The sequence below is a fragment of the Charadrius vociferus genome, unplaced genomic scaffold (assembly GCF_000708025.1).
Source record: "Charadrius vociferus isolate BGI_N301 unplaced genomic scaffold, ASM70802v2 scaffold257, whole genome shotgun sequence".
In the NCBI taxonomy this organism is placed as follows: domain Eukaryota; kingdom Metazoa; phylum Chordata; class Aves; order Charadriiformes; family Charadriidae; genus Charadrius; species Charadrius vociferus.
The window spans coordinates 1498433-1518971 of record NW_009649473.1 but is presented as its reverse complement, the minus strand read 5'-3'; the positions used below and the strand labels follow the sequence as shown (position 1 = coordinate 1518971).

The following is a 20539-nucleotide window of genomic DNA, read 5'->3' as shown; positions in this document are numbered from 1 at the left end:
AGGCTGTAGGCTTTTCCTGTGCTAGAAAGACGCTATTCATCTTCTTTAAATCAGTACATGGGCTGCTTGTAAAGTGGGGTAGTGGCTTTCAGACAGGCTGCCTGACACTGCCCTCGGTGCGTTAGGCTGGGTGCTCCCTTTACTGTGTCTAGCTAAACACTTTGGTGATGACTGCTATGAAGCAACTGGGATCAGACTGCGGTATATTCCCCTATTGCATGATATTATTTCTTTCCTTCAAAAATTGCTGATAAGGAGATCCAGGTCAGGGTTGTTATTAACTACTTGTCTCACTTAGAGGCAAGTTTATGCTTTCGGTTCTTTGCAAACAACCTGAAATAATCTTTGGTCTAGAAGGCATTTAGATACTGTGATGAGAGTCGTGCCAGCATAAAAAGATTAGCATTGCCTACAAACTGAGTGCTTCTTGGCCAGATTCTGAGGTGGGTGTAAATTTGGACTAGCTTCCATTGACTTCCAAGGAGTGCTGCTGGATTTACACTGTTGTGCCCACAGCCAGAATCTATCCCATCCGTCTTTCCTTTGTACCAGTGGCACAAATAGAAATGCAAAATTTGATCTAGTTTGAGCATCCCATGCCAGTGGATTTACAAATCAAAAGGCTGGCAGAGTCTCCCAAGGATATATCCTACACTCTGAGCTCACTGGAGTACATTGGATTCTCTGGCATTAGTACCACAGCAGGAGCTAAATATGGATACTTGAGTGTTTGGAAAGACAATATGTTGCTGTTTTTTCTTGCAGTGGAAGAAACAAAGAAGGCAGAGAATTTGAATTAAAGGGAATACAAGGAATATCAAAGAAGGGTTAACTGGAGTGGCACACGCTGTTGCTATGCTGTGTTTGTCGTCTCCACCTTATGCAGTGCTTAGGCACAGACCTGTCTTGCGGCATTACAGAAGTTCTCAAACTACCCAAGAAGTTATGTTAATAGTTAGCAGTTATCTCGGAGAAGGATAAAGACATAGTACATACCCACTCTATACCCTTGGCAGGTGAATAGGTCCTTGTCTAAAAGAAATTGAATGCGCTTGCTAAGAATTGGGCCCTGTTCAAAAATGTAACTGTACCCAAACTGATGGAAAGCATACGCCATGTATACCTATGTTGTGTATGTCCTTTAAATACTAGAGTGTGGTCTACTTTGTGTATTTGTTCAGTAGACTCTGAAATGGGGTCATGCAGGAAGCACAATAAAAGGAAGTGTATTTTTTGGTGAAGGTGTTTCCGACTATGTTGAAACAGAAGCCATCAGTCAGTGGGTTCAGCTCCCAGAGGAGGGAGCTAGTGCATTGAGAGTCACAACTGGCATAGGAGATGTTAGTGAGGTAAGCTGCCGTGTTATCAACAACCCCATATTTAAAACCAAAAACAGTAGCTGGGAAAATCCAGAGATCTTAGCCTTTAATGGTTTGGATTATTCTTCTGTGCCTTTTTGTCTCTGAGCTGCTTATTTTCAACTTTTTTTCCTGCGCGTGTGAGAGCTAGACACTCACTGTCCTGTCCAACTAAAACCTGAGACTAAGTTTGTTTGCTTGAGGCCAGGTACCGTAAGACTTGTATTGGTGCTCATGAGGGCTCATGCTACTGAAACTACAGGTTTTTCTAGTCCAGGAGTCTGTGATTTGCCCCTTTTTCAGGGGATGGTCTGGCTGAGGAATGTTTTGCCCTATTTGTAGTTGCTGCAAAACATTCTTAGGAAACTGCCTTTGACAGATAATATATGCGCAAGCTCAAGGATGGTATCTAGAGCACACACATGAGTTGAATGGTGCTGCCCCTGTCTTGTTACATACAAAATATCTTGAAATATTGTGGTTCTGTGCTGGGAGTCCAGCTGGCTCTCTTGTTTGCAGGGCTGATGTTGTTGTAAAGAGGAGAACAAAGTGGAAATTGCTTGTTTGCGTCCTATCAAACTTTTCAGGATTTTAGCAATTTCTGATCTGTCCTGAGATGAAACCAAGAACTGTTCATGTTACTGTTAAAAAAAATATAAATTAACAAGAGAAATTTGTCTAGACCAGTTGACTCCAAGGCTCAAACCAGGGTCTCTCATACTGTAATAAAAGGATGCCCAAAGAAATAGCCATTTGCCATTTTCTCTTTTTGGTTGTGCAGATGATGCAGTCTCTGTGCAGGGCTGGTAGCACGGCGTAGGTCTTTTCTTGCTGGATGTTTCCGCCTCTGCTCAGCCATCCTTGGCCAGCTGGTCGATCTGGATTCCAGGCTGGCTGGCATTGCTGGAGACCTTGCAGGGCCCTGACAGTGTTTGGCTCACTACCTTACAGTAAGGTGAAGAATCAGATTGAAGCTGGACAATTTCAAATGAGAGAACTCAGGAGGAAAGCTTCCCTTTCATTCTTCCCTTCCACACCACTGCAGTGGGACACAGTCCAAAGAAAAGTCACAGACATAAGATATCCCTGTCCTTTGTTGATAAAAGCCCATGAGATGATTAGCATTGAAAAGGATTTTGAATTGGCTTGCGTTTTACAGTCCAGGTTCTTTTGATCTTTCTGTTGACTTGTTCAGGGCAATGGAAAACCTCTGAGGTTTCTTAACTGCTGCCATGGGAGGATGAATGCCCTGGAGAGGTAACGGGACACGGTTGGAACTGTGAGGACAGTGTGAGGAGGGACAGCGGGGCTAGACTGCAACTGGGGAAACTGTCTCAGTACATCATAGCCTCCCTTCCTCTATGGCACCCCATGAGCAGATCCAACCGGCATGGGGACCAGCTGCGGTGGATCATGGGGTAACCAAGTTTCTTCAGAGCTGAGCTTTAGGGCTGTAACTCCATTATGGGGATGTGAAGTGGGAGAGAGTCTCTTCCTGGCTCAGTGTCCCTGTGTGGGTTTGCAGCGCTGCAGGGAATGTTTCTATTCTTCCTAGGCCAGTTTTCATCTGGAAGGACAGAGGCGCTTCCTAGGCTTAATCCAGCTGTCTTCATTCAGGCAGCTCCTCGCCTGCACAGCGCTAACCTGTCACATTCACCTGCTCCTCCAGCTGACAGTCCTGTGAGGCGATGCACAGGGATCATCTGTTTATTTTGTATTGCTGCAATCTCTAACACAATGGAGTCCTGGCTACTGTGGTATAAATCATTATGAATCTGCCCTCAGGCTCTTGGTGAGTCACTAATGAGACTCAAATGGAGGCAATTAAGTCAGGTTTTTTTATTAGTATAGTTGTGTGATTCTTTATTAATTGCTCAAAGCCTTTCAGTGTAACTATATGAGAGGCAGAGTCCCAAAAAATCATACCTCACATGCTGAAACTTCTGTTATGATGGCTTGAGACCTGCAAAATTCATCATGAACACAAAGATTGGAGCTTATGTTGATGTAACAAAGTCATATTTCCCAAAGGCGACCAGCACAGAAAATACACACAGTTGAGTTTTTCTGTTGCTTTTTATTTATGTCTTTTTATGTGCAAAATAGGCAAGGTCTTAAATATGAATGTCTGCACGCCTCTGTGTTTTAAATGATTGGGTTTTTTTACATTGTGACTATGAAGTCTGTTTTTTCGCCTCTTTCTTTTGAAGGTGTCAAAGATGTATTTGGATCTTTATTGTTAATTAAAGAGAGACGAGAGAGGGGGATTTGAATCTTTAAAAGAGATGTCCGCCCCTAGCTTTTCTCAGGTATTTAAGTTCCATGTTAACAAATTCAAACAAAATTGTAGTGTGTCAAATAAGGTGACTATTCTCATGTTGTCTGTTATTTACTCGACAGTAACTTACTGCTAACATTTTGAAACGTGCCTGTTCCCAGGTTACCACTGCCAGGAAACGTGCCTTTTTATATTGATAATAATGTTTTGCCTGCTATCTGCACCTCTAAGGGGTGTCTTGCACCACGTGCTCAGGGCTGGCTCGGCCCGACTTTCATTCATCCTGACTCAGAAGGAAGCTGTGAGGTCTTCCCAGCAGACAGCCACACCACTGGCTTCCCACAGCTTCCCATGGCACCACCAGAGCAAAACACCGAGCAGTTACACCCTGTATATATTTCCCAACAGGCTGACAGCTGAATGTGTCGACATTTACTGAGTCTGTCCAACCTCCTGGATTTTCAGGTTTATAGAATCCCAATGGATGTGAAGAAGGTGGGCAGGGATCTGTTGTTCCTTTTGTCCTCTAGTGCCAGAATTTGGGACTGTCATATGATTCTAGCCAGTGACAAGTTAGAATTAATGACCAAGTCGATCCTTTACATGACGTGTAGCTAAACTATGGAAAATTTTGCCACAGGATGGCACCTGGGTTGGAGGGGGGAGATTGGATGAGTACCTGAGAGAGAAATCCTTTGGACACTGGTAAGTGTGCACAAACAACCCCCCACCCCAGCTCAGTACCCTGAGGCAGACACTTGTAGGCTGGAAAATACAGAGGAGAATTACCCTGTCTACTTGTCATATTTGTAGATACTTATTTTATACATCTGAATTTGTCTACTGGTGGAGATAAGGATAGGTGAGATGGACCTTTGGTCTGACTCATTGCAGCTGCTCTTTTTTTCTTGTATTCTGCACTTAGATGTTGGGCTAGTTGGTTTTACTTCACGGTGAGCTTCTGTGATTTCATCCTGATGTGAGCCTCTCTGGCTACAGTGGGACTTTGCCAACATCCTTGAATGCACAGGGGGTGAATGAATTATGTTCCAAGGCACTATATGGTAGATAAATTAGAAAAGACGTGTTAATCAACAAAGTTTCTTAAGGTTTCAGATCATTTCTAAGATTCAACAGCTTTGTACAGTTCAACTTCAGAGGAGCAATGATAATCAAGATATTGGCCCAGCAGTTCAGGCTTATGGGATATCTTAATACAAAATCCTTTTTCCAGCTGTGCTGGGACTATGCTTGGTAACAGGAAGATTTAGGAACTGCCTGTGGAGAAGAGATACAAAAATCTCCTTCCCTCCCACCACCAGTCTTAGATGCTTAGTTAGAAGTTTAGTAAAAAAAGACAGACACAACTTTTTGTTGTTAGATCGTTTCCAGATCTTTGTGTTTGTTCTTATGAGTCTGGATAGCAATAGGCGTTCCTGTATCTAGTGTCAGTACAAAGGATGGAAAGCACACTGTATTTCATTTGGCTTGTGAACCCTAATTATTTTTCATGTTGTTCTTGGCTAATGCTAAAGGCACATTTTAATTTGTGGCTTTCCAAAATCTTCTGCCGCCCTCAGGAAGAAAGTTCCTTCTCTGTGCATGAGATCAGAAAGAATATTGCAAGCTAAAAATTCCTTTCTTCACTCCCAAAATGCAACCAGCCCAGGGCAGCATCTTCCCCCATGTGCATAGCAGACACCTGTAGAGCAGGTGGTGAGATGGGAACCCACTCCCCTTTGAAGCAACAGCATTGGACTAGCCAGCATCACAAACTAAGGTCGTCGCCTTTGTTTTTTTCCAGCACTGGGATGTGTTTCGGACAATTACGGAAGTTTTTATCCTGGTTCCTGCCTTGGTTGGCCTGAAGGGTAATCTTGAGATGACGCTGGCATCCAGGCTCTCTACTGCTGTGAGTGTTAACAAGGTGGGGGGGGGGTGTGTGTGGGGAGGGGAGGGAATAGCAGGAGATGTCAGGAGATCGTGCTTTTATAGAACAACACTGTGTGTATGAGACATGCCCTTTTCTGCTAAGTAGAAACTAGTGGTGTGTGACTGTTAAAATAATGTGTTTGCCCTCATTTTGTAACCGGACCAGAGAATTTTCATCTGCACTTTGAAGGTGAATTAATCCCTGGGTGGCCAGTTGCTGTTATTTGTGGCCCTGCGACACATGAAGGAGACAAAGCCAGGGCTCCACAGCTGTCAGCTTCAGTATTGGATTGCATTTCTGATCCTTGAGAGACCCAGGGCTTCCCAGAAATCCTACCTTGGGGGGAGCAGGCCGAGGCTTCTTGGGACCTGCAGTAGCTTTTGCTACTCTGGATTTGATCTCCCTAAGCAGTTCTGTTTACTTTGGTCTGTTTGTATTGCATGTCTTGGGAGAAACTGGTGCTTAACACAGCAGTTTAGAGTGAATTAAAGAGGAAAAAGGGTTTAATTTGTTCAGCTTTTGGTCTGTGTGGGATATGGTGGATGTGCCCTCTCTACCATTAGCTGGGTGCTCTGCAATGCCTCTGTACCTCCGTGTGAGCTTCTGATACCCCTGGGACACTGGGCTGGAGCATGATGGAGATGTGTCAAGAAGGAAGCGCAGGGAAGGCTAGGAGATGCCAACCCATGCTCGCCTCTCTCTAGCTTTAGCAGCCCCTTTCCCACAGGCACCAGGTGAAACTGCCTTCAGCAGCCACTTATGCCACAGGAACAGGTTTTCATGGTGTCTCTCTTGGCTTCTAGGCTAACACTGGACAGATGGATGATGCCCAGAAGCAATGGAAAATGGCCACCTGCAATTTAGCCCTTATCCAGGTGAGTCACTTCAGCTGGGAGAGGAAAAAGGCCCTTTTCTCTCGCTATGCTGCAGCCCAACAGCATCTGTTCCCAGCAGTGCTGAATCCTGAGTTGTTGATTTGGGGCAGGTATTCTCAACAGAGCCAAGCACAGCCAAGGTCTTGACCTCCAATAAAGCTCTGTGTGGCCCCAGCTTCAAAACAGATCTAGACATTCATTGCCTTTGTGGACAAACTGAAATAATGAAAAAAACTCCTTTTGCAGGGGGATCTGCAGCACAATCCCTGTTTCACAACAGCCCCTAGATAAAGCCTGTCATTTACTGGCAGTGTTTGGGAGTCAGCCTTGGGCAGAAGGGGAGAGATGGGAGAAATGTGGCTCTTGTAGCTTTTTCTGGTTGTTAAAATCCAGCAACCAGCCTAGAGGTTGCACATGGCAAGGCCACAGGGCTTGCAACATGTGTCTGTGTGCTTTTCCTTATCTCCTTCCACAGCTTTTCAGCTTGCTAGGAGAGCTGTGATGATGGGGAGCCCATTTTTGTGTTGACCAGGGCTATTCCTTTGCTGATGGACTCGGTGTCCTTTGCTGAAATGTTATCTGCCCTTTGCAGGCCTCCAGAGTTTTTCTCCAAACTTTGTCAGGATGTTTTTTTAATGTAGTGGAGCTTTACAGGGATGCTGCTTAAATACAGAAGCAATCAGCATCTCTGCAAGGCTTAGCTGTGTGGAAATGCTGTGGTTGCATGGAGCCAAGACTGCCTGGGAGCAGATGTGGATGATTGCTCACCAGCTGTCTTTTGGCCCCCAGGTCCAGGCCACCGTGGTGGGACTTCTGGCTGCTGTGGCTGCTGTGATCCTGGGAGCCATCTCCAAGGGCTCTGTGGAGCTGAGCCAGGCTGCCGTGCTGTGTGCCAGCAGTGTGACCACGGCCTTCATAGCTGCACTTTCTCTTGGTGAGTCGTTTTGGTTCCTCAGATCAAATATGCAGCACTCAGGCACGGAAAAAACTGTCCCTTCTGCCAGGGAGGCCGAGCTGACATCCCTTTGGTCTGGTGCCAGGAGGAGGGATGCAAGGAGCGTTAGTCCTGTGTCTGCTGCTGTCACCCCCTCTGCATCCTGCCTTTGCTTCTCTTCTCCCGGGATCTGTTGTTTGCTCAGCTCTTGGCATCCACAGCAGCAATCAAAATGTCCCACTTAACCTGACATGCAAAAAATGCCACATGCTACATGTGGGTGTACATACACATGCGCACACTTCATCCATGTGTCTTGGGTGCCACGTTAGCCATCTAGACTGGCCCTTTCCTAGGGGGACTGAACAAAGCCTTGCACAAAGCAGCGTACTGGGAGTCTGTTAGCAGGCAATGCCAGACTGCGCTTGAGATGGACTTGAGTCACCCAGTCCCCTCGGAGGATTGTGGCCAGCCCTGTGGCTTGCCTGCTGTGAGCTCTAAGCCAGGCCGTCTGCTCCCCCGGCTATTCACCTTGCAAGGGAAACGCGATGGGGTGGACGGATAGGAGCTGCTCTGTGTTGCCTGGATCAGTTTGTAGGTCTGCCATACGAGGGCAGCATGATACCCTGAATAGAGGGAGCTGGCAGAGCTGGATACAGCAAGTTTTCTAAATGAAAGGGACAAGTTAGAGCAAGTGCATATCCTGAAGCTGGAGTCAAAGGGTGATTGTAGATGCCTTTGATGAAAAACATGGGATGAGGCAGTTGTTAAAAGAGAAAAACAGCAGCCCAGCTTTCATTAAACTCTTCCCTTCAATCTCCCAGCTTGGTGTGATACAGAGAGGCTTTGCTGCTCTACCATCACAGGCTTTGAGCTAGCATTAGTTTCTTCCCTGGACGTGGTCACAGGCAGCCTGTGTGTGGGTGTGCATGACGAGAAGCTGCTATTTTTATGACCAGGGAGGGAAGCAGCATGAAATGTGCTGTGGGGAGGGGAGTGTGGGTGCCTGGGAGGACTTTTGTGGACAATACCATGTTGTGTGAGGATGTGTTTCTGTATAAGGGATGTTGTATTGGGGAAGGTGGACATGTGGCATTTCTTAGGCAAGAGACGATGATCCTGTATGCACTCAACTTTGGTGGGCCTGGGCAAACAAGCACGGAGAGGTTGTAAGCTGGAGAGAACCACCGTTTCTGAGACTTCCTTTGGTGCATCCTGTCAGCCACGGAAGGACTTTGAAGAGGGGAAATGTGTCTTGTCTCAAGGCTGCCCTTGCTAGTCACACAGCAGTGGCGGCTGGCCAGGCAGGGTTTATTCCAGGTGGCTCTTCCACAGACCTGTAAGAGATCTGATGGCTGAGGAATTCCCACATGTTAGTCAGGGTTTGTGGTTTGTGCTCATTAACTTACCTGGGCAAGCAAAACTTCCCTTCTCTGCAACAATGCTGAAAAGCAGCTGAATTTTCCAGGTGCAGCTCAGAGGACAGGGGAAGAGAAGAGATGTGGGCCACTTCTATAACCTCTGGAGTTGCTCACAGCATCAACATCTACCCAGAGCAAATTAAAGCAGCCCCAAAGACTCTAGGACATGAGGGTTTAGTCTGGTGACTGGGCTGAAGAGCTAATTCAGGCTTCTGTAAGGAAGCTCTATTCTCTTTGGTGGTTCAAACTCAGAGAAATTTTGGTCTAATATGGAAAATATATTTGTGCTGTGGAATCCAGAGCAGGGGATGGCACCAGGAGGCTGCCGCATGCCTGCTGTGTGCTTATCTATGAGTGTGCTTCTGTGCCTGATCCTGCTTCAAGGCAGCAAAGATTAGGCTGCTCAGGAGGGGAGCTTCTACATTTGGGCTGCCTGCTGTTATCTCCTTTGATCCCTGGAATTTGCTTGTGTGCCTCTGGGCCTTTGGGCAGAGTCATGTCCTTCAGGTTGGTGAAAGCAAGAGGACAAATTCCTGGGGATGTCCAATCTCCAGCTGTGTGGTACCGCTATGGGCAATCTGCTTCTTGTTTTTCTCAGACCCCGCATCCCTCCGGGAACCAGCAGAGCAGCTCTGGGGTGAAGCGCAGCAGAATGCATTCTCTGATGCCTGCTCTGTGTCTTCTCTAGGTCTGGTGATGATTGGCGTGATCATCGGAGCAAGGAAAGTTGGGATCAATCCAGACAATGTCGCCACACCCATAGCAGCAAGCCTTGGAGACTTGATAACCCTCTCCCTGCTGGCAGGAATCAGCAGTACACTCTTCAAATACATAGGTACGGTGTTTAGCAGGGATTTGCAGCTCAGCAAGGGAGGGAGGAATCCTTGTGGAATTATTGCAGGGCACTTACCCATTTCTGGGATGTTTCAGAATGGAGGCTGTCATGCCACTGGGGTGGAAAAATGACCAAAGAGGCTTTCTCCAGCCTCTATTTTAGTAGCAAACTGGAAGGCAGAGCCTAAGAAACAAACCAGGATTTGTCAAAGAAATGACCAACGTGTATTGCATAGCCTTGGAACAGAAGGTTGACATATGTGACACTGACTCTGTTCCTGCATCTGTCGCTAGCCAAGCATAACTCCTTTCTGTGCATGGGTACAGGTCCTTCCTCACAAAGCTATTTCAGGGTTTTGGCATTTGTAAAATATTCTTGTATCTTCTCATGCGGAGAGTCATGGATGAACAGGATGTTATCATCTTGGAGGGAGGGAGGCAGTGCTGCATTGTTTTATGCTCACAGGACTCTGAGTAGGAGTTGTGGCTGTGGGGTTAGCTGTGCTGCTGGTTGGCAAAAAGACGGGCACCTGTTGACACTGAAGAGCTCAAAACATGTTGCAACGTGGCTATATATGCCTGACTGTTGCTAGTAAAGTGCTAGGCTATTTACTGTGAGCCTAACGTAGAACAGAAACAGGAAAATAAAAAGATCCAGCAAACTCAATACCATTTGAAACCCAAACTGTTGCTTCAGACTGTGAGCAAAAGCAGCAAGGCAGCTGTTCTCAGTTTGCGTAACTCATTCCATATGCCCACAACTGAGGGAGTGAAGGAGCACACGTTGCAGGGAGAGGCCCTTGAATCGCTTTCGCGAGTCCTCCTTGAGCTTTGGAGGTGCATTTCTAATAGGCTTTTTCCATGACGCCATCACACCTGCCTCTGTAAAGCTAGTTTGTCTTTCAATCGCTACGCCTCTGATAATATCTCCCAGGGAGCACATGGCAGAACAACAAGATAACCTCTATGATTGCGACCAGAGAGTGTTTGTGATGTTTTCAGAGTAGTTTAAGTAGCCTCTTGAGATGGAAAATACTCAGCACACAGACACCTAACCATTGGGAGCACAAAGTGAAGCAGGGAGGAAGAAGGCGCTGTTGGTGGTGATTGAATAAATCCATTTCCCTCCCCAGTGTGTAGTGAGGAACAGGTAATGCTGTGACAACTTCTGGGTCCTACCAAAATGTATCCTTCAAAAATACCAGTGAGACTGTAAAGTTTGGAGTACTATGCGCTGTTTGATGCAGCACTGTCTCCTTCTGCAGAATACCCTTTCACCAATGAAGATTTTCAAATTTTTAAAAGTCAACGCTGGTCCTTCCCAGTCCTGCAGAGTGGAGATACCAACTGTGCCAAAGGGTTGCAGCTTGCTTCTGGGCTGTATGTGAGAGAATGTGGCAGAACTGGAATGTGGAGACTGTTGTCCATTCATCCTCTGAGGAGTCTTTCTGTGGGCTTTGATAAGGTTTGATAGACTCCAGTGCTCTGTGTATGCATTATTTAAGAAGGAATTAATTGCCCGAACCAACAAGGGGTTGGAGGTAGGAGATCCAGTAGAGCAGCTAAGACTGTCATACAACCCATCTGTCCTACGTGACTCCAGGTGGTAAAGTGAACTGACAAAACAGCAGCTATTTACACACCAGAAGTTGTTGCATTTCAGTGCCGACTAAACCCCCACATAAAGAGTGCACCTCTGTGTAAGAGCTCTTGATTCGTGGAAGATATCATCACATCAGTGCTATCTCATCCAGGTAGCCTGAGGCCCTGGCAGTGTCATTTTGAAAAATGCACACTTTGAGCCTGCTTCGTCTCCCAGATTACCTGCAAAATATGCATTACAGCCCGCTGGCTTTGGCCCCAACACAGAGACCAGATGGAGAGCTTTGTTGAAGAAGCATTTTTATATCAAAAGGGTTGGCATCATCCCCATTGCTTGAAGGTGTTTCTCATGCATCTGAGTCATGTTTATTTTCTTTTAGTGCTGCACATCTACATATTTTTTAATTCCTTTGCTTCTAAAGGTCACTTCAAGGTTATGCCCAAATGGAAAAAGCACCTAATGGAAACACATGTAAGCTTGCACGAAAGAAACCCTGGATCTTAACTGGCTTAGATGTGCAAGAGAGCATTTGTTCCTATAGAGCAGACCAGCTGCTCAGCAATTCTGCTAGCTTGTCGCCAAAAGTACCTATTACCTCTTGTTTTTGGTGAAGGCGTGAAGTCTCTGTCCGAAGTGCAATACAGCCTGCACACAGGAGTTTTCCCCTTGCTCTGCTGTTTGATTTGTACCCTGAAGCCAGAAATTTTGTAACTTTTTGTCTTGCTTAGTTGGAGATGGAACTGGAGACTTGCTCATCTTCAAATATAACTTGCTTTGAATCCTGCTGATTTTCAAATAACATCCTCTAGCAGTGAGTTTCAGGGGTTAATTATGGATTTCTGTGGTAGAGTGAGGTAGTTGTGTGGGGAACATTGTGGTTCCTGTGATTTTTCTGCTAACGTAACTCAGTCTGAGTGAGAGGTCTGCTGTCTTTCTTCCAGACTTTGTGCAATATCACTTTGGAAACCTGCGAAGCCAGGGGCATTTAATTCAAGATTTCTTTTCCTCCCTAGATATGAAATACCTTTCTCCTCTGATCTGTGCTGTCTTCATTGTCATGATCCCTCTCTGGGTTGCTATTGCCAAGCAAAGTCCTTCCCTTGCCGAAGTCCTGAAATCTGGATGGCAGCCGGTCATTGTTGCAATGAGCATCAGCAGGTAAACTGAGGAACTGCTCCCGAGCCCACACACATATGTGCGCTGCAGAGAGACCCCATGCTCATTTAGAAAGCCATCAAAAATGAAACTGGAAGGGACAGGAGAAGGGCATTTTTCCACTGCTTCTCAGCTATTGGTGGTCCTTCAACAGGATGTGAAATAGCAGAGAAGGGGCCCCAAAATGGCTTGAAAAAGCAAGTCATCATTTTAAGTCTCACTTGTGCAACCATGCACCACGTGGGTGCAAGCCAGGAAACTGAAAAGGGAGATGATGACCATCACAAATAGTCAGACTTAACCTCATTTTTATCCAGCTGAAAAGACAGAAGGCTGGTGAATGTAGAGCCAGATAGTTCGTTCCACCTGTGCTACATCTTTGAGACCCAGCTGAGATCTGGGACAGAATTTAAAGAAACTGCTTAAGACAAGTATAGAAGCGTAGCAAAACTTTTGGAGAGGGTGATAAAGCTTTTCCTGGCCACTGTCAGTTTTGCTCAACAGTGGCCAAGGAAGTCTTCCTGATCTTATTATGCCATTAACAAAAACTGTCAGGCTATCTATTGGTGAAAACTGAGCTGTAAAAGGAGTAAACGGGGAAAAGTCCAGCCCTGGCAATTGGGAAGCAGCAGTAACTCATCTCAGTGTGCTATTTTCACAGCGTGGGAATTGCCCTGGGAAGAGAGATTGATCCACCCTCATTGCCTGTCCTTTTTTTAACAGCATTGGTGGGCTCATCTTGGACAAAACTGTAACTGACCCAAACTTTGAAGGCATGGCAGTTTTCACACCTGTGATTAATGGTAGGTTGGGCAGGGGAGGTTATATGCATGCTTTCCTTTATAGCTCTGCCTCCTCCCCAAGGGTTATGGTATCCACTGTTGCCCCTACCCAGAGGTCTGTGTTCAAGTCCCTGCTCCCATCATGAGTGGTCCCCATTACATCCCTGCTTACTCATATCTTGAAGCACCTCTGGAGCAAAATAGCAGGCAGGGCTGAAAAATACTGGCAGAGCTGTGGGAAACACTAACAGCATGTGACAGTTGTCTCTGAGAGCTATTTTCACACCTTTACTTTCATAACATCAAACCTACTAAGGATGTCACAATAAATCCATTTTCCCTGTCTCTCTCCACTCAGCAATTTGAGCTGTGCAATCATCCCCTATACAGATTGATGATAAAGATTAGTATATTAAGATTACATATGTGTGTGCATATGTATAAAAAAGATTATATATAGGGATTTTTAATATATATCTTTCTCAACACCTTTTGTGTGTATATTTGTATTTTTTTGAAGCTTCACAGAACTTTTATACACACACATACCAGTACAAACTGCTGGGGATCCACTGGGTTATTTTTCTGCTATTGGGCCTGGCCTGCAAGAACATCACATTCCAGGGGAAGCCCATGTTCCTAGGGCAGGCTTGGCCTCATGCCACCCTCAAAGCATGGTGTCCCCTTGCAGTGTCAGAGGGTGTCACCCAGCTGTCACCTTACTGGATCTGCATAAAGACAGCCACCTTGCTGACAAACTCTTTCCAGTATGGTTAGCCAAAGAGCCTGATTAGGAAAGTACGTCAACAGCAATTTAGTTGAACAATGACTGACCCAGACGTCTCTCTGTGGGGGTGGGTGACCTGTTGGGCACAGCTGGTGGCAGAGTTAGGCAGTGCTCCGTGTCTTTACACAGGTAGCTCTTCATTGCCTGTGCAGGGGAGTCCTGCAAAGTGTAACAGTGCACGATTCAGAAAGCTCCCATCTTGAGCTGTGTTGAGCCAGTCTTAGTATTTTCACTTTGATTCCGCTCTGGCAAATCTCATATTTAATGATGGGGCATTTCCTTCTTCAAGGAAGGGAAAACATGAGAAGCCCGTACGATCTGGCTCACCGTTATCTTTTCTGTGGCATTTCTACCCTGCAGATACTCAGGGTGGTGGAGGTTTGCTCCATAGATCATAGATCTACTTTCTGCTGGAAAACACGGCTGCTTTTTCATGTTTGCTAGAATTAATCAGTCTGGAAGGAATTAATTGCCTTTTAATTACCAAACATATTTGGGTTCTGATTCATTCTCATATGATTCCTTCTCATTTAACAAGTGCATTAGATGCCTTCAGACAGACATATAATCACTCTCTGTGATGTTTGTTGTCTTTTAAACAATAATGGCTCTCCAGACGAGTAAATCTAAGAATTGGCCGTGAGCAGCATCTGCCATTGCCTGCGCTGCTTTCCCCAGGTGTTGCTCACAAACTGCGTCAAACCAGGTGCAATTACATCATCTTCAGAGGCCACGTGGCATTTACAGACGGTGCTGGGAAGCAAGGGAAAATGTTTCCAATAAAGCAGTCAGAAGGAGATGATCACTGGAGCCTTCCTGATTTTTAAGAGCTGCTCCTGCCAAGTGAATAGTGCAGCATCAACATGTGGGACCAGGTTTTCTCTTTCTCTGACTGCTGCTCTCAGTGAAGTTCTAAGTGAATGCAGATCGCCTCACCTTGGGCTAGGTTTTAGACTGATGTTTCCTGCTGTGATGAAGGTGGTTTACAGGTGTTTTGTCCTCGTAGGTGTTGGAGGGAATCTGGTCGCCATCCAAGCCAGCCGTATTTCCACATTCCTGCACTTCTGGAGTATGCCTGGAGTTTTGCCATACAAGATGAGGCAGAATTGGCCCAACCCATGCACCACATTCTTCTCATCAGGTAGACCTTGAACCCTAGGTGTCCGTGTCTCAAGGCCTGTCATCACAGATAGCTCCTTTATCAAGCCTGGTTGGTGAAGGACTAGGTGGGTTTCAAAGGCAGAATCCCCTTTCCCCCTTACAGGGAAGGTACTCAGATTGGAGAGGAAGCATCTTTGCAGTGGGCAGCTTGAAAAAAAGCTTGTGGTATACTTGCTTACTGGCATGCAAAGAAACTGGCCTTCAGGGAGCACTAAAGAAAATAATTGAAAAAGAATCTCAGGTTTGATCTAATAGAATGTTATTTTAACCGTGGCCAGCCTAGAGCCATCACCTGTGGACGGAGGGGTGAATAGAGCATAACCTTGCTGAAAATCTGCAATTCCTCCATCTTCAGCAATGGATAAACCTAAGCGTCAGCAAAACTGGATTCGGGTCTGTTGTCTTTTTAGATTGCAGGTTCCTCTTAATTTTTCCTGCTAGATTGGGATTTACTGCTAAAGCAAACTAAAAACTGGGAAAGTGGGTTGCAGCAAGGCAGAGAAGAAGCAGTGGGAGGCAGACAGCAGCTGAGAGGAGTGTTCAGAAGTGGAGTGGATCAGTGTGGAGCACGTCTTTGGCACATAGTTTCAGTGCTAGACAAAGCTGCTGGGCTGATACTGCAGATGCTCCAGATTGCTGCGTGGTCTAGAAAAGGCGTTAGCAATGTGGTTGGTGGGAGGAGGCAGCCCCAAGTCTATGTACCAGCATTAAAATAAGCAGCTGTGTCTTGTCCTGCCCCCACCATCTGCAGCACTGTCATCGCTGTTTTTGTCTCTGTCCTCTGCAGAGGTGAATTCCAAGTCAGCCCGAGTCCTGTTCCTCCTGGTTATCCCAGGGCACCTTGTGTTCCTGTACACCATCCATCTGCTGCAGGGAGGCCACACGTCTCTCTCCTTCACCTTTGTGATGTTCTATCTGACTGCTGCTTTGCTGCAGGTAAACCCCAACCTCTCATCCAAAAGGAACCTCTCAGACACTGTGAAAACAAAACACTCTCCAGGCTAAACAGGAGTCACAGTAAAACTTCCAGCAGTGGCCCACATTTCCAGTCCTTTCAGGTGTGCTTCCTACCAAGCATCATCTATCTTCTGTGGAATTCCCAGGGTCTGGTTTCCCACATGAGTACAGCTGCCCTTAATGTGAGCGAGGGGTCAGACATGAGATGAGGAAGAAGTTATCATCATCTGCTGCGCTGCAGTAAGTGTGCAGAGACACACTTAGCAAGGAGGTACCTCTTGTTGTAGGTGGTACCTTGTTTTACCATGTTCACTTCTTGAGTCTCTAAGCCTCAAGTATTTCTATTACTGCCACTGGTCATCCCAGTAAGGGGCAAATGAGAGGCTGTGAACCCAGACAGCAGATTTCGCCACTAAGTTTGAAAACCAGTTTCACATATCATGGTGAAGACCTGGGGATACCTCCAGGCAGGACCATATGGGTCAAAAGTGAAGGAAAGACCCAAGCCTGAGAAGTTCATCTTCAAAAGTAAAAGTTCTGAGTAGGCAATGGGCAGTTCCTCCAATGTGTTCTGCCTGTTCCCCTCCGCTGTTTTGCCTGCCCTGTAAACTTTGTCATCTCGCTCAGAACTGCATGCGGCTGTTGCTTAAACTCAGAGAGGCTCTGACTTCACTTGCCCTTTTAAATCAGTGATTCATTAATTTGCAGGGTGAGGTAGCTGACTTCTCGCTTTGCCTTACAAGCAGCCTCGTGTCTGTGGGTTAATTCCTTGTGTGTGTAAACAATCAGTTTTTCCTGACCTTTGCACAACCCTAAGCCCAGCCACAGCCACAGTTGTAAAGGAAAATATTTATTCTTCTCTTTATGCATGGAGCTAACTTCTCAACCAGAGCCAAGCATGAAAATATGCAGAATAAATGACAGCATAAGGACCAGAATCCCAGCAACGCCACTGACCCTGAAAGATTCCCATGGAGGCCAGCGGAGGAGAATACACTCAGCCTGGTTCTTTCTTCCCTTCCATTATACTTTATAAAGAAAGACAGAAAGAAAGTGAGGGGAGGTTTGGGTCAGCTGGAGGAAGCCCAAAGAGAAAGATCAGAGGCCTAGAAAATATGACCTCAGAGGAACAATTGGATGGACAGGGGTTAGCTAGTCCAAAGAAGAGAGGCTTGAGAAAAATCTGGTTAATAGCCTTTAAACTACGAAGTTTCCGTAGGGAGGGACAGAATAACATTTTCTCTGTGGTCACTAGGGATGAAACATGAAATCATGGGTGTCAGATGGAAAACGGCAGATTTATGTTAGACCTTGGGGAGAAACAAGAACAGACAAAAAAAAAAAAAGCTATGGGACCGATTGCTTAGAGTGTGGCATCTCCATCTTTGAGGATTGTTTAGCATAGGTTAAACAAACGACCATCAGGAAAGATATGGGTATATTTGATCCTGTATTGATTGAGGCAGAGGAATGGTCTATGTAAAACTCTTGAGTTTCCATCCAGCTTTAGTTTCTGTGATTATGTTATTTAATTTGCTTCCCCCATCTCTCCTCCTCCCTCTCCCCCCACCTAGCTTGCAGTTTTCACCTTTAGAAATGCCGCCTCTGGCTTTGGTTCCTGTTGTGCTGTGGTCTCCCACGGAGGGACCACAGATGTGGGGTGCAAACTCTCTCTCCCTTCTTAATTCAATTAACTAGACAGTCTTTAATCTTTAACCGAAGTATTTTTTTCCTCCATCTGTTTATCAGAATTGGGAATGAAATAGGAATTAAAAGGAATCACAACAAAGATTTTAAAACTGTTGAGATGAAAAAAAAGAAATTATTCTCTTTTTTTAACATGTCAGTGCTGCTTGGGATAACTTTGATGTAAAAACTGCCTCAAACTCCAGTTGTCCACTGAGACTTTTTAGGAAAAACAAAGTAGACGCGATCTGAATTTCTAATGGCAAAAAGAGGGATGAAGAGAAAAAAATCTGGCTACAAATGTATTCTTTGGGGGATCTCTGCATATTTGCAGCAGCCCTGTTTCTGGTGGAGTGAATGGGAGCACTCCCATTCATGGCATGGGGAGTGGGAACTGTACCTTTGGGAGATGCTTTTGGTGTGGCCAGACTCCCTTTCTGGGGGCACGTGATGCTGGTGAGCAGTTCAAGCGTGGTCCCCACACTTGTGTCTGGCAGCATGGGCCACGGCACCATGGGCGATGCCAAGCAACGCAGTGCCCAGGGCCATGAGCCAACTACACCCATCCCAGTGCAGCTCCATCCCGCAGAGAAACAGCGATTCTCTGGGAAAGCTGTTAGTCCTCCGCGGTCCCTGTTAGCTCGGGTACCTTGGCCGTGGCCACATCGTTGCAGTTGTGAGCTGAGGGAGGCTGCGCATTACCTTCTCGCTGCCTCACAGCAGGGCCTGTTTTGCCTCTCTTCAGGTGGGAATCCTGCTCTACGTGGCTGACCTAATTGTGCGCCTTATGTGGAGGAAGGCGCTGGATCCGGATAATTTCTCCATCCCCTACCTCACTGCCCTGGGGGATCTCCTGGGCACTGGATTCCTGGCCATCTGTTTCCGCCTGGTTTGGCTTGTCCACGGCGCAGACATGAACCTGGGGAACTGAGTGACCATGTGCTGCTCCGCATTACTCGTGCGACACGGTGCTTTCCTCTGGGAAAATGGGGTACTTGGCGATGAGCACTGGGTCACCCAGCTTGATTGGACCTCCCCTGCCATCCCTGACGCCCCGTCTGCCCTCCTCATCGTGCCTTACAGCTGGGCTTGCCCACCCTGAGGTATCAGCACCCACAGACTTGCACCCTCTCAAGTGAGCAAACTGGTTTTAAGCAGCGCCTGCTGCTCATACCTGCACCCGGCAAACGAGGCATTAAGGAACGTTTGGGCCATTTGTAATGAATGAGCATTTTGATCAGTTTCTGTCCCTAGCACACAGCCCATCAGGCCACTCCAAAGTCTGCCGAGGTCACTGCATCCGATCCTGCAAGTGGATGTCACAACTTCTCTGTTGGAAGGGAAATTCTTTATTCACCCCTCTTTTCTCTCCCGTTGCATCACTGGAGGAGGAGAGCAACCAGGTCTTTAAGGCTGCATCCTCTCCATCGCTCAGATGCTCAGGATCTGATGCAGTGAGCTCCCTGCTGGCTTGCGCCCAGCGGGAGGTTATCTAGGGATACCACCTACCTGCCCTGGCAGCATCACTGTTGTCTGACCAACAAGCTGGATTGATTGCATTTTGGGGGTAGGAAGGTTTGTTTTTACGGTTTATGAAACGTCCAGCAGTTAAAATGTTTATAAAACGCACACACAAATAAAGTGGTTAAAAAAAAGGTAATGCTGTGGATTTGGGGGTTGTCTTTTCTTGCCATGGCTCTGCCTGTTTCTAGTTCAAACTTGTCAGGTAGAACTTTCTCATCCATTCAGGGTTGGACAACACAATTTTAATAGGGCTTCAGGAAAATCAGTGTTTCCTAACCAAAAGCAGCCTTTTGCAGCCCACGTGTTCCAGGTTAGAATTAAAGGCCATTACCTCTCCCACAGTCGCCATGCACTCATTAGCAATTGCACTGCGATGAGTCTAGAATCTGTGTGCCATAGGGATGGTGTTGGGCTGGGTTAGGATTTGGCATGAGGATTTGGCAAGTGGCTTCTTAGGTCCTTGCTCCAGGGTGGCTATCTTGTGCTATGAGGAACACATCAGGGAGGCTTGTGGGGCTGAAAGCAGCCAGTTCTCACTGAAATTGAAGAAGCAGCAGGGTCCTCCAGATAATAAGATGCCCAAGAGGCAAGGACAAGGATCAAACCTTTGAAAAATGCCACTAGGTCTCAACTTTAGTAATTATCTGCCTTTGTATGTCTTGGAGCAGGGAAAGGAGGAGGTCAAGTCCCCTAGCCTGCTGGCAGACAGATGCATCATTCAAGGACCTGCCAGCTTTTAAATACTTAAATTTGAGCTGTATTGGGTACCTGCTGGCCTTGGGTGTTTCTTTGCTCCAGGTGCTGCTCCCATCTCCCAGAGCTGCTGCAAAGCTGAGGCCCCTGCACAGGATCGACACATGGTTGAAGGTCCCTAACAGCAAAACCTGTTCAGCTCTGGGCTACCAGGGGTGGGGACAAGCACTCCCCGAAAAAAAATAAGCTGTCACCTCCCCCTTCTCCAAGCCTCCTCTTCCTTTTTTTGTTAGGAAGGATAAATTACCCCACGCTGGCTGAGCTGGAGAGTATGCGCACACCACCTTCATGGTAGGGGAGGTTTCAGCATTCAAGGCACATGCTCCCCCTGTCTTGGGCCTCGCTGCTTTATCTCTCGCTGCAGCCCGTGTGCTGTCAGCTCTGCTCGGCTGCTCTGCCGTCGCCCCAAGCACGCGCGTGTGATAATTGCAGCAGCAGCAGCAGCAGCTGAGGGGGCTGGCGGGGAAAGCAAAGTAAGCTGATTGCCGGTCCCAGTTT

General features: G+C 46.6%; 1 protein-coding gene across 3 annotated transcripts in view; it reads left to right on the top strand.

The window, feature by feature from the left end:
• SLC41A3 (solute carrier family 41, member 3) overlaps positions 1–18695 on the top strand; it is a 24101-nt gene extending 5406 nt beyond the window's left edge. For 2 of the 3 annotated variants that reach the window (XM_009889857.1, XM_009889859.1), the window contains exons 2-10: positions 5441–5548; positions 6373–6444; positions 7234–7378; positions 9488–9634; positions 12250–12394; positions 13115–13194; positions 14967–15101; positions 15909–16057; positions 18510–18695. In XM_009889857.1, the coding sequence (XP_009888159.1) occupies positions 5441–5548; positions 6373–6444; positions 7234–7378; positions 9488–9634; positions 12250–12394; positions 13115–13194; positions 14967–15101; positions 15909–16057; positions 18510–18695 (1167 nt within the window). Of the gene's footprint in view, positions 1–5440; positions 5549–6372; positions 6445–7233; positions 7379–9487; positions 9635–11034; positions 11044–12249; positions 12395–13114; positions 13195–14966; positions 15102–15908; positions 16058–18509 lie in introns of all 3 variants that reach the window. The other variant, XM_009889858.1, reaches the window with a different exon arrangement.
• Positions 18696–20539: the final 1844 nt, after the last annotated feature.